This window comes from Oryzias latipes, chromosome 6 (genome assembly GCF_002234675.1).
Source record: "Oryzias latipes chromosome 6, ASM223467v1".
NCBI classification, from domain to species: domain Eukaryota; kingdom Metazoa; phylum Chordata; class Actinopteri; order Beloniformes; family Adrianichthyidae; genus Oryzias; species Oryzias latipes.
Genome location: NC_019864.2, coordinates 7,488,578 through 7,499,403, shown reverse-complemented (window position 1 = coordinate 7,499,403; position 10,826 = coordinate 7,488,578). Strand labels below are relative to the sequence as shown.

Genomic DNA, 10,826 nt, shown 5'->3' with positions numbered 1-10,826 from the left:
TTGGCCGGGACAGGCTGCAGCAACCCAGTGACCCCAGAAGGGATTTAGCAAGTTGAGAAGATGGATGGATGGATGGATGGATGGATGGATGGATGGATGGATGGATGGAGGGAGGGAGGGAGGGATGGATGGATGGAGTAAAAAACATGAACAAAGACAGAACAAACCAAGAACCACAACCTAAACTGGCAGAAGGGAAAGAACACAGAAAAACCATCACTTTCCAAGGACAGAAAAACAAAGCAGCTGAGTTGATAAAGAACTGGAAAAGAAAGCTTTTACAAAACATTTAAAAAGCGTCTTAAAATGCATCTAATTCATACAGGGATAGGCTGAACCATGAGGTTTGAGGTAAGTTAGATCAACAAAAACTGTGGGTCCGCTACAGAAAACATCTTGTCCTGCCTCATTCAAGTCTGCTTCAAATCCTAAAACCTGGTTTCAGATTCTGTACCAAACTATATCATCACCCCTCCACCGCCGGTAGTAGTATCAATAGATTTTATTATCATAAATATTTTTTATTCCTGAACAGTTGTTTGTTTTTGTTTTTGGTGTGAACTTCATTAGTTATTTCTGTATTTTGAAAAAAAATTGTAATGTTTTTTTACAGTTTACATGTTTTGCAGACCGCATGTTTTTTACACTTTTGCAGCTGTATTTATTTAATATTTAATATTTATTTCTTTATTTAATAAGAATCTCATTTTTGATAATAATTTTTTATAATAATTTTAGTAGTATTTTTAATGATTTAATATAAATGTCATTTGTGATGTCCTTTATTGATGTTATATTATATAGATTATTTCTGAATGTCGTGTTGCTGCCACAGATAAATGAAATTTCCCCATTGTGGGATTAATAAAGTCATCCATCTATCTATCTATCTATCTATCTATCTATCTATCTATCTATTAGCATCAAGAAATTGAGCCAAGTTAGATTTTATGAGCTTTTATTTAGATTTGAGTTCAAACTGTAAATCCAAACTTAAATGTTGACATGATAATGCTCTTTTATCATCCTACATTTTTTTCAATCCAACACTCCTATTTTGTTGTTTGTAGTGGCTGGATGGTTCAGTTGGTTGGGCGTAGCTCTGGTTAGCTTCCCAGGGTGTGCAATGAGCCAAACCCAGTGTGTGTCTTTAGTTAAGACCCTTCTTGCTGCTGCCTAGGGTTGTGTCAGGAAGGGCATACAAACTCTCATCTGTGTGAACCAGTGAATGCTGATTGGCTGTGGCCACCCATTAAGGGATGTGCCAAAAGGTCTTCTTTGTACATGTACTTGTTCTTAAAAACTTTGAAAGAAATCCTTAAAAGATGTCTTTAGATCAACTTTTTTTTAATTGTGTTTTTTTTCATGTTTATTTTATAGATATTAAGAAATATTACTTTGGAGATTGATTACTTCTGTGAATTGTTCTGTCAAATGAGATTTGTCTCATATATTTTTACTGTGTTATCATGTCTTTTGCATCTCCTGTGAAAATATACATTACCTTCTCTGTTTTTGTTCCGCTTTTTGTTCATTGGCATTGCTATTTGTCTCAGTTCCACAAACAAACTACCTAAATTTACCAGGTTGTCAGTTTAGTCCTTAGTTTCGCTGGTGCTCCTTCGTTTTCTCCTTTTTTCAAAAGCTATGCTGCTGGAGCTTATGTGCATAAAAACCAAATCTGTCTTCCTTACCAGCACCAACACATGCTGTCATTTTAGATGCTTTCATAAGAACACTTCTGAAATGATTCCCTGTGCTGTTTATCAAGATCTGTAAGTAGAGGAAAACATTCCAAAGGGAAATGGTGGAAACTCTGTGCTTCCACCTGGTGGAAATGTTTGGGAATGCAGCAGTGCTTCTTTGGATGCAGCTTCTCAGTTTTTCATTCATTTTTTAGCAGAAAAATATTTGATGGAAGGATCAAATTGTAATATAATTGTAGTGATTTAAAGAAATATTTAACTTTATGGTCCTTTTTTTAATGACAAATGCTCACAGATCTGTCTTTTCAACGAACAAAGGAAGAAAAAGTTCAAATTGAAAGTGTTTAATGAACTGCCATTTATCTTTACAGCTCTGTTGCTGTGCCGTTGCTTTTTAACCTGTAAGACATGTTTTTCCGACATCACTGACTCATAACAGATTATATTTCTTCACTTATTTAACTGGTTTTAGATTTACATTTAAATATCTATGATTCAAGTTATTATATACAGAATACACAGAGTATGGTAGTTTTAACAGCAAAACTAATAAACATTTAAGCCATTTATACAAATATTATGTGGTTAAAAGTCATATAAGCCCTTTTAAAGACATAGTAATGGCTTGGATGAAGTGCAACCCAAAGGTTCAATCTCCGTGCACCGATTCTGATCTACATTTAAACTGCGAGCTGCTAGACGGACTGGAGGACATTAAAGAGTCAAAGTTAGATTATTAGATGGGTATGTGTGTGTGTGTGTGGGTGTGTGTGTGGGTGTGTGTGTGTGTGTGTGTGTGTGTGTGTGTGGGTGTGTGTGTGTGTGGGTGTGTGTGTGTGGGTGTGTGTGTGTGTGTGTGTGTGTGTGGTTGACATGCAAAAACAAATATCTGTGTATGGAAACGTTTCTCTGCACTGCAAAAACGAAATCTTAAGAAAGTAAAACGGCTCTTTTATCAAGAAAAATACTGTCTTGTTTTCTGTCTTCCAAGCAAAATCATCTTATCAAGAATATTTTCAATGAAAGAATAATCTTAGTTTGAGAAATTACCCCTTAGTGATAGAAGTTTGTTCTCAAAATAAGAATTCTTGGTGAGACTATTTTAACTGACCCCACTGTAAGATTTTGTTTTGAAAATCTTAAACTGTGACTTATTTTAAAGGAGCCTGTGTTTGGAGTGTGATGATACAAAGGCCGCTCTTTGTTCCCAGTGATGGATGAGGTCGTTGTCAGAGTCCGCGTCTTTGCTGGGTTTCTGTAGCGTCACGTGACCCCTCATCTGTTTCCTGTCAGTCAGTCTGCCTCACGTCTTCACACGGATTTCCTCCTCTTCCCAAACACGTTGTTAATCAGTTTGGCCATGGACTTGGAGCCACTGTAGCGCCGCCGGTCGGCTCTGTACTTCAGGTGCTCCATCACCTGCCGGATGAGCTGCGTGAAAAGGCCGGAGATGTCCTGATAGCTCTCAGCCGCTGAGACCTCCTGAAAGTGGCAGCGGTTCTCTTGAGCCAGGCAGCGGGCCTCGTCCTCTCGAACCTGCCGGGCGTGGCACAGGTCCTGCTTGTTGCCCACGAGACATATGGGAATGTCCATTTCTCTGAAAACATAAAAGCATATGATGAAAACATCTGGTATCACCTCATTTATTTGATTCGGTTTTTTGTAGGTTTTCTTCATCCATCACTACTTGACTGCTTGTAGCTGTAAAATGTTTTTGTTTAAACATAATTTCATATTTATATTCCCTGTCTTCACTGTAAACTCTAATCTATGTTTCTTTCTGCTAAATATCATAAAGCCACTCTTCCCCACAGCAGGAGAAGCTACAAAAACTGCTGGATAAACGGGGATGGCCTCCTTTTTTTGTTACCAGGTAGGTCAATCCCTAAAAAACAAAAGCATTAAACCGCCAAAGGAACCAACAATAAGTATCTGTTCTGTAAATTAATCTGTAGCATGATATGTTTGGTATAAATTATGTTTTATCCCACTGAGTTTTCACTCACTGAATAAATTATATAAAATCCCTTTTTAAAAGTTTAAAATCACAAATCTTGACACTACAAAACAAACAACAGTTAAACTAATTCTGACAAAACAATAATAGTAATTTCCTATCATTGCTTGATAGTTTAGAAAATGATGCTGTTTTTTTTTGTTTTTCTTTTGCCAAAATCAAAAACCTGTGTGGTTTTCTATTTTATTTTATTTTTTCTATTACTAAGAGCTCTCTATTTACACTCTCTCCCGCTATCTTACAGCCCCTCACAACCCCAAACATACATTAGTGGTGCACCAAAAGTAGCAAGCTATACTGAAGCTTCCCAGCCGTATAGTTTGGATCCAGATTCCAGCTCAGACGTAGAAAACAAAGACGTTCATGGATCTATTTGTCTGCAAGTGGATGAATCAGCATGGAGCAGAGCAGGGAGCTGGTGCCCCCCCCCCAGCCGATTCACTGTGTAAAAATATGTGCATTTTTTTGTCGGCTCCTGATTCACAGCAATTTGAGAAGAAATACTCTGAAGATCAATTTTAGGCTTAATTTTCTTTGTATTTGTCCTCCATCATCAAAAAAATGCCATAAGAACATGTTAAAAACATCATTTTTTACGGGAAGGGCCTTTAAATCTGGTGTATGATCAGAGTTTCTGTTGGATTTGTTCTGTTGTCCCATAAGTTAATTCGAAACATATTGACCCCACAAGATAGCACAAGGGTTAGTGGGATATTTTGTTGGGGAGCAGTTACGTAAAAGTTTCAGATTATATCGCCTCATCCCCAGAACAAAATAATCTGTCTAATCAAAAACATTGTTAGAAACATTTTGTTGCTGACTTGTCCGTCTCACTCTGAAAGTCTGTTTGCTGGCCACTCACCCTTTGCAATTCTCCGTGCGAGACTCTCGGATCTGCAGCAGGATGTTCTTGGCGTTGATGAAGGAAGTGCGGTCGCTGATGTTGTAGACCACCACGAAGCCGTCTGCCCAGTCCACCGGTTCCTCCAGTATGCACCTGGCCTCCGAGCTCTAGAACACCAAAACATCCTTTAGCTCCTGAATCCCACTGATGAAGCGCAGAAGAAGCATCACTTTAGACTCTGAATGCAAGTTGGAGGTGAGAGAGTTTGACAACCTAAGGCTGCAGACCCTGTTTTTACAAAGTCCTGTTTTTGCACGAGAGGAATTTACGACAGGCTGCTTAAAAAACAAACTGACTTTGGGGTTTTAAAGGAACACAGGGATGACCTTCAGTAATAAAGAACCTTAAAAACGCATTTCACTTCTGTTTTCTTTTGAAACTCCCCAAGTGTTGTTTGCATTGCAGGTCAGAGGTTCAGGATATGAACACGATGTTCCACCCGGGAAGGAGGGATGTTCTCGTGGGCTATATGGAGAACTCAAACGGGCTTTTTTTTTTCTGCTGCTTTTCAAGCTGTTCCAGGTCTACATCAGAATAAAAGCCAAAGTCAGGCTTTTTGTTTAGTTTAAAGAGAAGAAAGTACATTGTGTGGATCCTCTTTGGCACACATGGCCTCAGGAGACTCTCATAAACGCTGTGGATTCCCAGCTAAGGAGCAATAAAGAAAGCACACGTGCCCCTCGGTACATGACCAGACTCACTGAAGGTCGCAGACCTGAGCAGATTCAGCAGCTGCCTCGCTTCTGTTAAACCGCTGAGACTCCAAAAACACAGAAAAAGAGGTACAAACCTCTGCTGTGGTTTAGTGACAACACTAACAAAGATTTATCAAACCAACTGCTTTCCATTCAAAACGTTTTGCAAAACTTTTCTAGAGGCTAAATGCAAGAAAAAAAAAGGTGAAGGAACTAAAGAGCCTAAAGTCCTGCTTTGGCAACAAATTACTGTTTGTCCTTAAATCCTGTAAACCTCACTGCATAAAGTTCTGACAAGAAATTCAGATTCATTTTTTTTTTTATTAACATTTTTTTTTATACTTTTGATGAAATCCACAATGAGAAATTTGTAATATGATATTTCAATGAGACATAGATAGAAGCAATTATGACGCTTTGGGGGATTTATTAAGTTTTTTTCACAGCAATGTCAGCTTAAGATCTAAAATTATTAACACGAGCGTTCGGGAAAAAACATCTTATTTATCCGCCGTCTTAAATTCAGTCCACACATCACATTTTTTACATGGTGTAACTGTGTTTATAAAGAATTAAATATAAACAGATTTTGAATGATTTCAACATAGTAAGTATTGATTAAAAAAATAAACAATGACTCATGTGTAACTCTTATCATAAAGTTACTTTTCCAGCCAAAAGTGATTTTTGAGATTTCACGGAAGCATCCGTTTTGAAATGAGCAGGGTAAAGCCCTACTACTGCCCCTAGTGACATGATGATGAACTACAGGGCAGGAAAAAGGGAAAAAGATATAAACAATGGGTTTTTGAGGATATTTTGGATCACGCTAATGAGATAGGGGTTTCAGAAAGGTGTGTGTGTCAAACATAATATGAGGTAACACAGGGTTAAACAGCTTTTTGTTCTGTACCTGAGAGCAGGGGTCAAAAACTTCCAGATTCAGCTGCCTGCCATCGATGGACAGCCTTTTATGATAGAGCGAGTCTGTGATGAAGTTTAGAGCAAAAGAACTTCAGAATTATTGTCAAAATAATGGAGCAAATCTTGCACCATAGACCCAAGGGTTTCTTCTGATTTATGCATTTATTTAAAAAAGTCGAATAAACTATTCAAGGAAAGTTCAACAAAATTCTGAGAAAAGATTTTCTTGATTCTCTGAGTCTGTGACTGTTCAGGTGGACGTCCTTCTACAAGTATCTTCAAAGTCCAGCAGTGATGCATTCTGGTAAATCTGGAAACACTTACTGGCGTTTGACGCATATTCGCCAATGAAGCGCCGGGTCAGGAAGCGCACAAGGACAGCTGGAAGGGGGAAAAAGGGAAAAAAAAAACGTTATTAATCATGGCATTATCACGGTCTCAAAATGGATTCTCATTTCGCCCGGCAGGCACGGTGCTGCGCCAGCTGACACTGGTTTGGACGGGTGAAACTCCAGCCTCAAAGGAAGTTCATTCCTTTATTGTGGCTCGACACCATAGGCGGAACATAAAACTGACTAACAAGGATCCCACAGCAGACAATCCTTTTCAATGATGAAGCACATGCAGCAATTGAAACCTGAAGACCCACTTCAATGAAAAATGTATTTTTTGCATGCTCTTATGGCATTTTTCAGATGATGGAGGACATGTGTACATGGAAAACTGAGCATTAAATTAGTCAGAAATAGTATTTCTGAGTTTTGCTTTATTAAAATGGTTGTGAATCAGAAAAAATGCTGCTTGAAAAAGCTTGTATGTGACGCAGAAAATACGTCACAAGCTCCCTCCAGCGAGCTCTAGGGGGGTGGAGGGGTTCCCGCCCACAACTCAGAGGTGAGTTTCTATTGAACTACGACCACTCCACAGAAACTATGTCCTAGAATGACACAAGTGGTTTTATTGGCTAAAAATGGCATACCGTATTTTTCAGAGTTAAGTTAAGTTAAGTTTTTTTGCATAGTTTGGGAAAGGGGTGGGACTTCTCATCATTCTTGTTCTAATTTTTTCCTTCCTCTGACTATTGTGGGACAGCAGGTCATCAAACTGGGTCACAGAGAGATGGAAGTACCGCTGAAAGCGCTGTCATTCACACGCAGCTCCTGCAGTAGATGGTGAACCTTTATAAAAGACCCTGAATGATCACGTGAACGCAGGCTGTGTCCAAATTCCCATCCTAACCCCTAATTACTAAAAATCTATATAGTGCGGGACTATGTAGTCCCCTGGATTTTAAAAGCAATTCAGACACCACGCTCACAACTTTTTTCTAACAGCTAATGTGATGTCATCAAATTCACAAAGTAAAAATCTCATTGATGTGAGATTTTTGTGACGACTTTTTATGAATCCACCGAGTTCTGATGATGAAAACATTGATATGATAATAATAAAAAATAAAAACTCAAAAATAAAAACATTTAAATATATTTTTTGGCCAAAGCTCTTTAAACACAATGCATTGTAGTCTATATTCACCTATAGTGAGCATCGATGCACACTGGTTTTTCGTAGAGACTTGATCTTGGAATTGTGGAGTCGGACAGCACTACAAAATGGCAAACGCACCATAAAGTGCACTATGTAGTGAAGGAATTTGGACAAAGCCCCCGTCATGGAGTGATGATTATTAATCCTTTCGTAGATTTTATCAACATAAATAAACCTAATCTTTCAACGTTACCTGTGTCTTCCATGCATCGTAAATTAGATGAATAGTCAATCCTTCCGTATAGCGATGAGGCTAAAAACTTAGCTCCTCCCACATACGAGCATCTAGTTCAGGAATGGGCAACTTCAGGCCTTAAGGCTCTTATTCTTGCATGTTTTCCAAAAACTCTGGCAATTAATTGGCTGGACACATCTGAACCAGGTAATCAGTCTTGAGTAGGGCTATGTATCCGGAAATCGTGCAGACACACCGGCCCTCGAGGCCTGGAGTTGCCCATTCCTGGTCTGGTTTAAGAAGACATTTTAGGACAAGCATTGAGCATCAAATCTGAGCGCCGTTGAAAGAGTAAGTGGTAAAAAAACTCCAACTTTTACTTTGGAGCAACTTCTCCAAGATTTTTCCCTTCTTTATATTGCATTTTTTGGCTCCTGCGACTTATACTGCGGTGCGATATATACTCAGGAAAATCCTGATTTAAAGACTAGATGGAACTCTCAGCAGCAGAATCTTTAATAATAGAAGGATGTGCTCAAAGAGGGGAAGCAGTGAAGTTACGGAGTTTCTGCAGAACACAAATTACAGCAGTATGGAGCATTGAAACCAATGTTTCCCTGGTCCTCTGGGAACACCGTCCTGCACTTTTTCAGTCCTGCCCTGCTCATACTATTCATAATCAGGCAGAGTTTGATGATGGGGGGAATCTGGTGTACCTTATGCAGAGCAACACAGAAAACGGGCAGGACAGTGTTCCCAAAGGACTAAAGTTAGGAAACTCTAATCTGGACCACCACAGAGACCATGAGAGAATTACACAGAAGATCATCTGTTTGTTTGGCAGAGCTAAGAAAAGGTCATGCTATGATGTCATACCTTTGAAACACAGCAAAAGAGGATTTTTTTAAGAAAACATTTTGCCTACAAAAATCTCTTTCTGTCTCTCCTAAAATCTTGCACTTGTGTTCACTTTGAAGTCTCATCACAAACACTACATCACCCAGATGTTGCATGCTGGCTAGAAATACCCAAATCTTGGCAGTATTACTTTTTGAAATACTCATTGTATGTCTTTTATTAAACAATACTATATTTTCAGGGACTAAAACTTGAAGCTGTCATATATGTTTAAAATTTCTTCCAAATTCCTTCTCCTTTTGTCTGTTCACAACATGTTTGTTTCAGAGTAAATCTGTTTTTTATTTTATTTCGTTTTCATATTTTTTTTAAGTCGAGTTTCGTTTAGTTTCTAAGCTCCTGATTGTTTTCCGGATTGTCTGACATATTTTTGTTCCCATAGAATGACAGTAAATGTGAGGCCTCATAGCAAAGACCTGAACTCCTGTAGATGATCAACATGACCAACGTTTAGCCTCCTCACTGTCTTTGTTTTCTTGTTTGTTTTTTTGTTGTTTATTACTATCACTGTGAAACATAAAACCCTGTAGACAAAATTAACTGATTTCCAAATCAAATCTAGAATTTGGATTTTTGCTAAATTTAGGAGGGTATGTGTGAAGGACTCAACCTGATCATCTTTTGAGCTCTTTTTAAAAGCATTCCTACCAGTACAGGTCTTGATCCAGATTCCAGGTTGGACGAGGAAAACAAAGACTTACATGGATCTATTTGTCTACAAGTCGATGCATCAGAACGCAGCTTGCAGCCTGTTGATTGCAGTTTGTTCATAACAACTACAAGCTATTTGCAACTTATTGTCAATGATTTGAATAAAGAAAAACTCAGAAGTGCAATTTACCTGATATATGTTCTCCACCATCAGAAAAATGCCACAAGAACATGTTAAAAAGACCAAAAACACCATTTCTATCACAGTGGGTCTTTAACAACAGGTGTCACTTCATGAACTTAAACACAGAGTTCTGGTTCTGTTAGCATCGGACCCCTAGACATTTTTGGGTTTTGAGTGTCTTTGTAAAGAGCACTTATTTTCAAAGTAATATGGAAACATGAAATCAGAATCTTATTTTGCAGAAGGATAATTACCATCATTTGGAAGCAAAAATATGCATCAGTCTTTTTCCGAACCTCATGCCAAACGTTATCTGGCTCCAGCTTTTGGCAGAACTGTGACTTTCAATTTTTGATCATGAATGATCGCAGAGTGAGACCTGGCAAACACGTGTTTTCTCAGACGCTCGCACACCATCCTCGTAAACCTAGAAGCTGTCACTCCAAATCCCCTTTTCAACCACAGAACAAAGGGTCTGTTGGTCAAAAAATGATACACACCAGCCTCTAGGAAAAACGGCAACAGAATGTTTTGGGGTATAAAACTCCTTAAAATGATGCAAACATGCAGAAACGAATGGACCTACATGAAAACACTGAAGAGGTTTTATCCTGTAAAACATGCGGAGTGGATGCAACAGTAAAATATCTCAAATTCTCTGAAAAGTCTGCTGAGAAAGCTCCCACCTGACTTCCCAGCCCCCTGACTTCCCAGAAGGGCCAGCTTGATGTCGTTCATGCCTGCGTCCCCTGAGCTGCCTCCGAGTCTGCAGCTCTGCGTTGTCTCTGGTATTTGGGTTAGTCTTTGCACTCTAAATGCTCTCAGTCAGGAGGGGGGGTGGCGTAACAAGACTGTCCTTCCTCGCAATCTCCTCCTCTTTAGAGAGCTGCTTCACTTTTCCAGGCCAGAGGGACAGAAGAGGAAGGAAAGCAGTCCTCCATGGAGGTCAGGAAGCACCTTCTCTTGTTCTTTTTCATCCCTCTTGTTTCGGTTTTCTTTCACTTGTCTATTACACCCCCCCCTCCTTTCCTCCTCTCTGTTTTCCATCTTCTTTTAATTTCTTTCCTCTCCTGGCTGCAACCACCGATCTGTTCTGGTGCTGTC

At 39.0% G+C, this 10,826-nt stretch overlaps 1 protein-coding gene across 1 annotated transcript; it reads right to left on the bottom strand.

The window, feature by feature from the left end:
* Positions 1 to 941: 941 nt before the first annotated feature.
* rergl (RERG like) lies at positions 942 to 10,595 on the bottom strand. The gene is made up of 5 exons (XM_004069391.4): positions 10,409 to 10,595; positions 6,571 to 6,627; positions 6,236 to 6,309; positions 4,586 to 4,734; positions 942 to 3,303 (listed from the first exon to the last, which is right to left on the bottom strand). Exons 1-5 carry the CDS (start codon positions 10,458 to 10,460, stop codon positions 3,018 to 3,020), a joined length of 618 nt encoding a protein of 205 aa, XP_004069439.1. The 5' UTR covers positions 10,461 to 10,595; the 3' UTR covers positions 942 to 3,017.
* Between the last annotated feature and the right edge of the window lie 231 nt (positions 10,596 to 10,826).

Excerpts from the sequence above, each read along its gene's own strand:
- rergl (XM_004069391.4), bottom strand. The coding sequence starts at position 10,460 with ATGAACGACATCAAGCTGGCCCTTCTGGGAAGTCAGGGGGCTGGGAAG. Across the intron at positions 6,310-6,570 it reads CGAATATGCGTCAAACGCCA|ACTCGCTCTATCATAAAAGG; the intron begins GTAAGTGTTTCC and ends ACTTCATCACAG. Across the intron at positions 4,735-6,235 it reads TTTTTGACCCCTGCTCTCAG|AGCTCGGAGGCCAGGTGCAT; the intron begins GTACAGAACAAA and ends TTGGTGTTCTAG.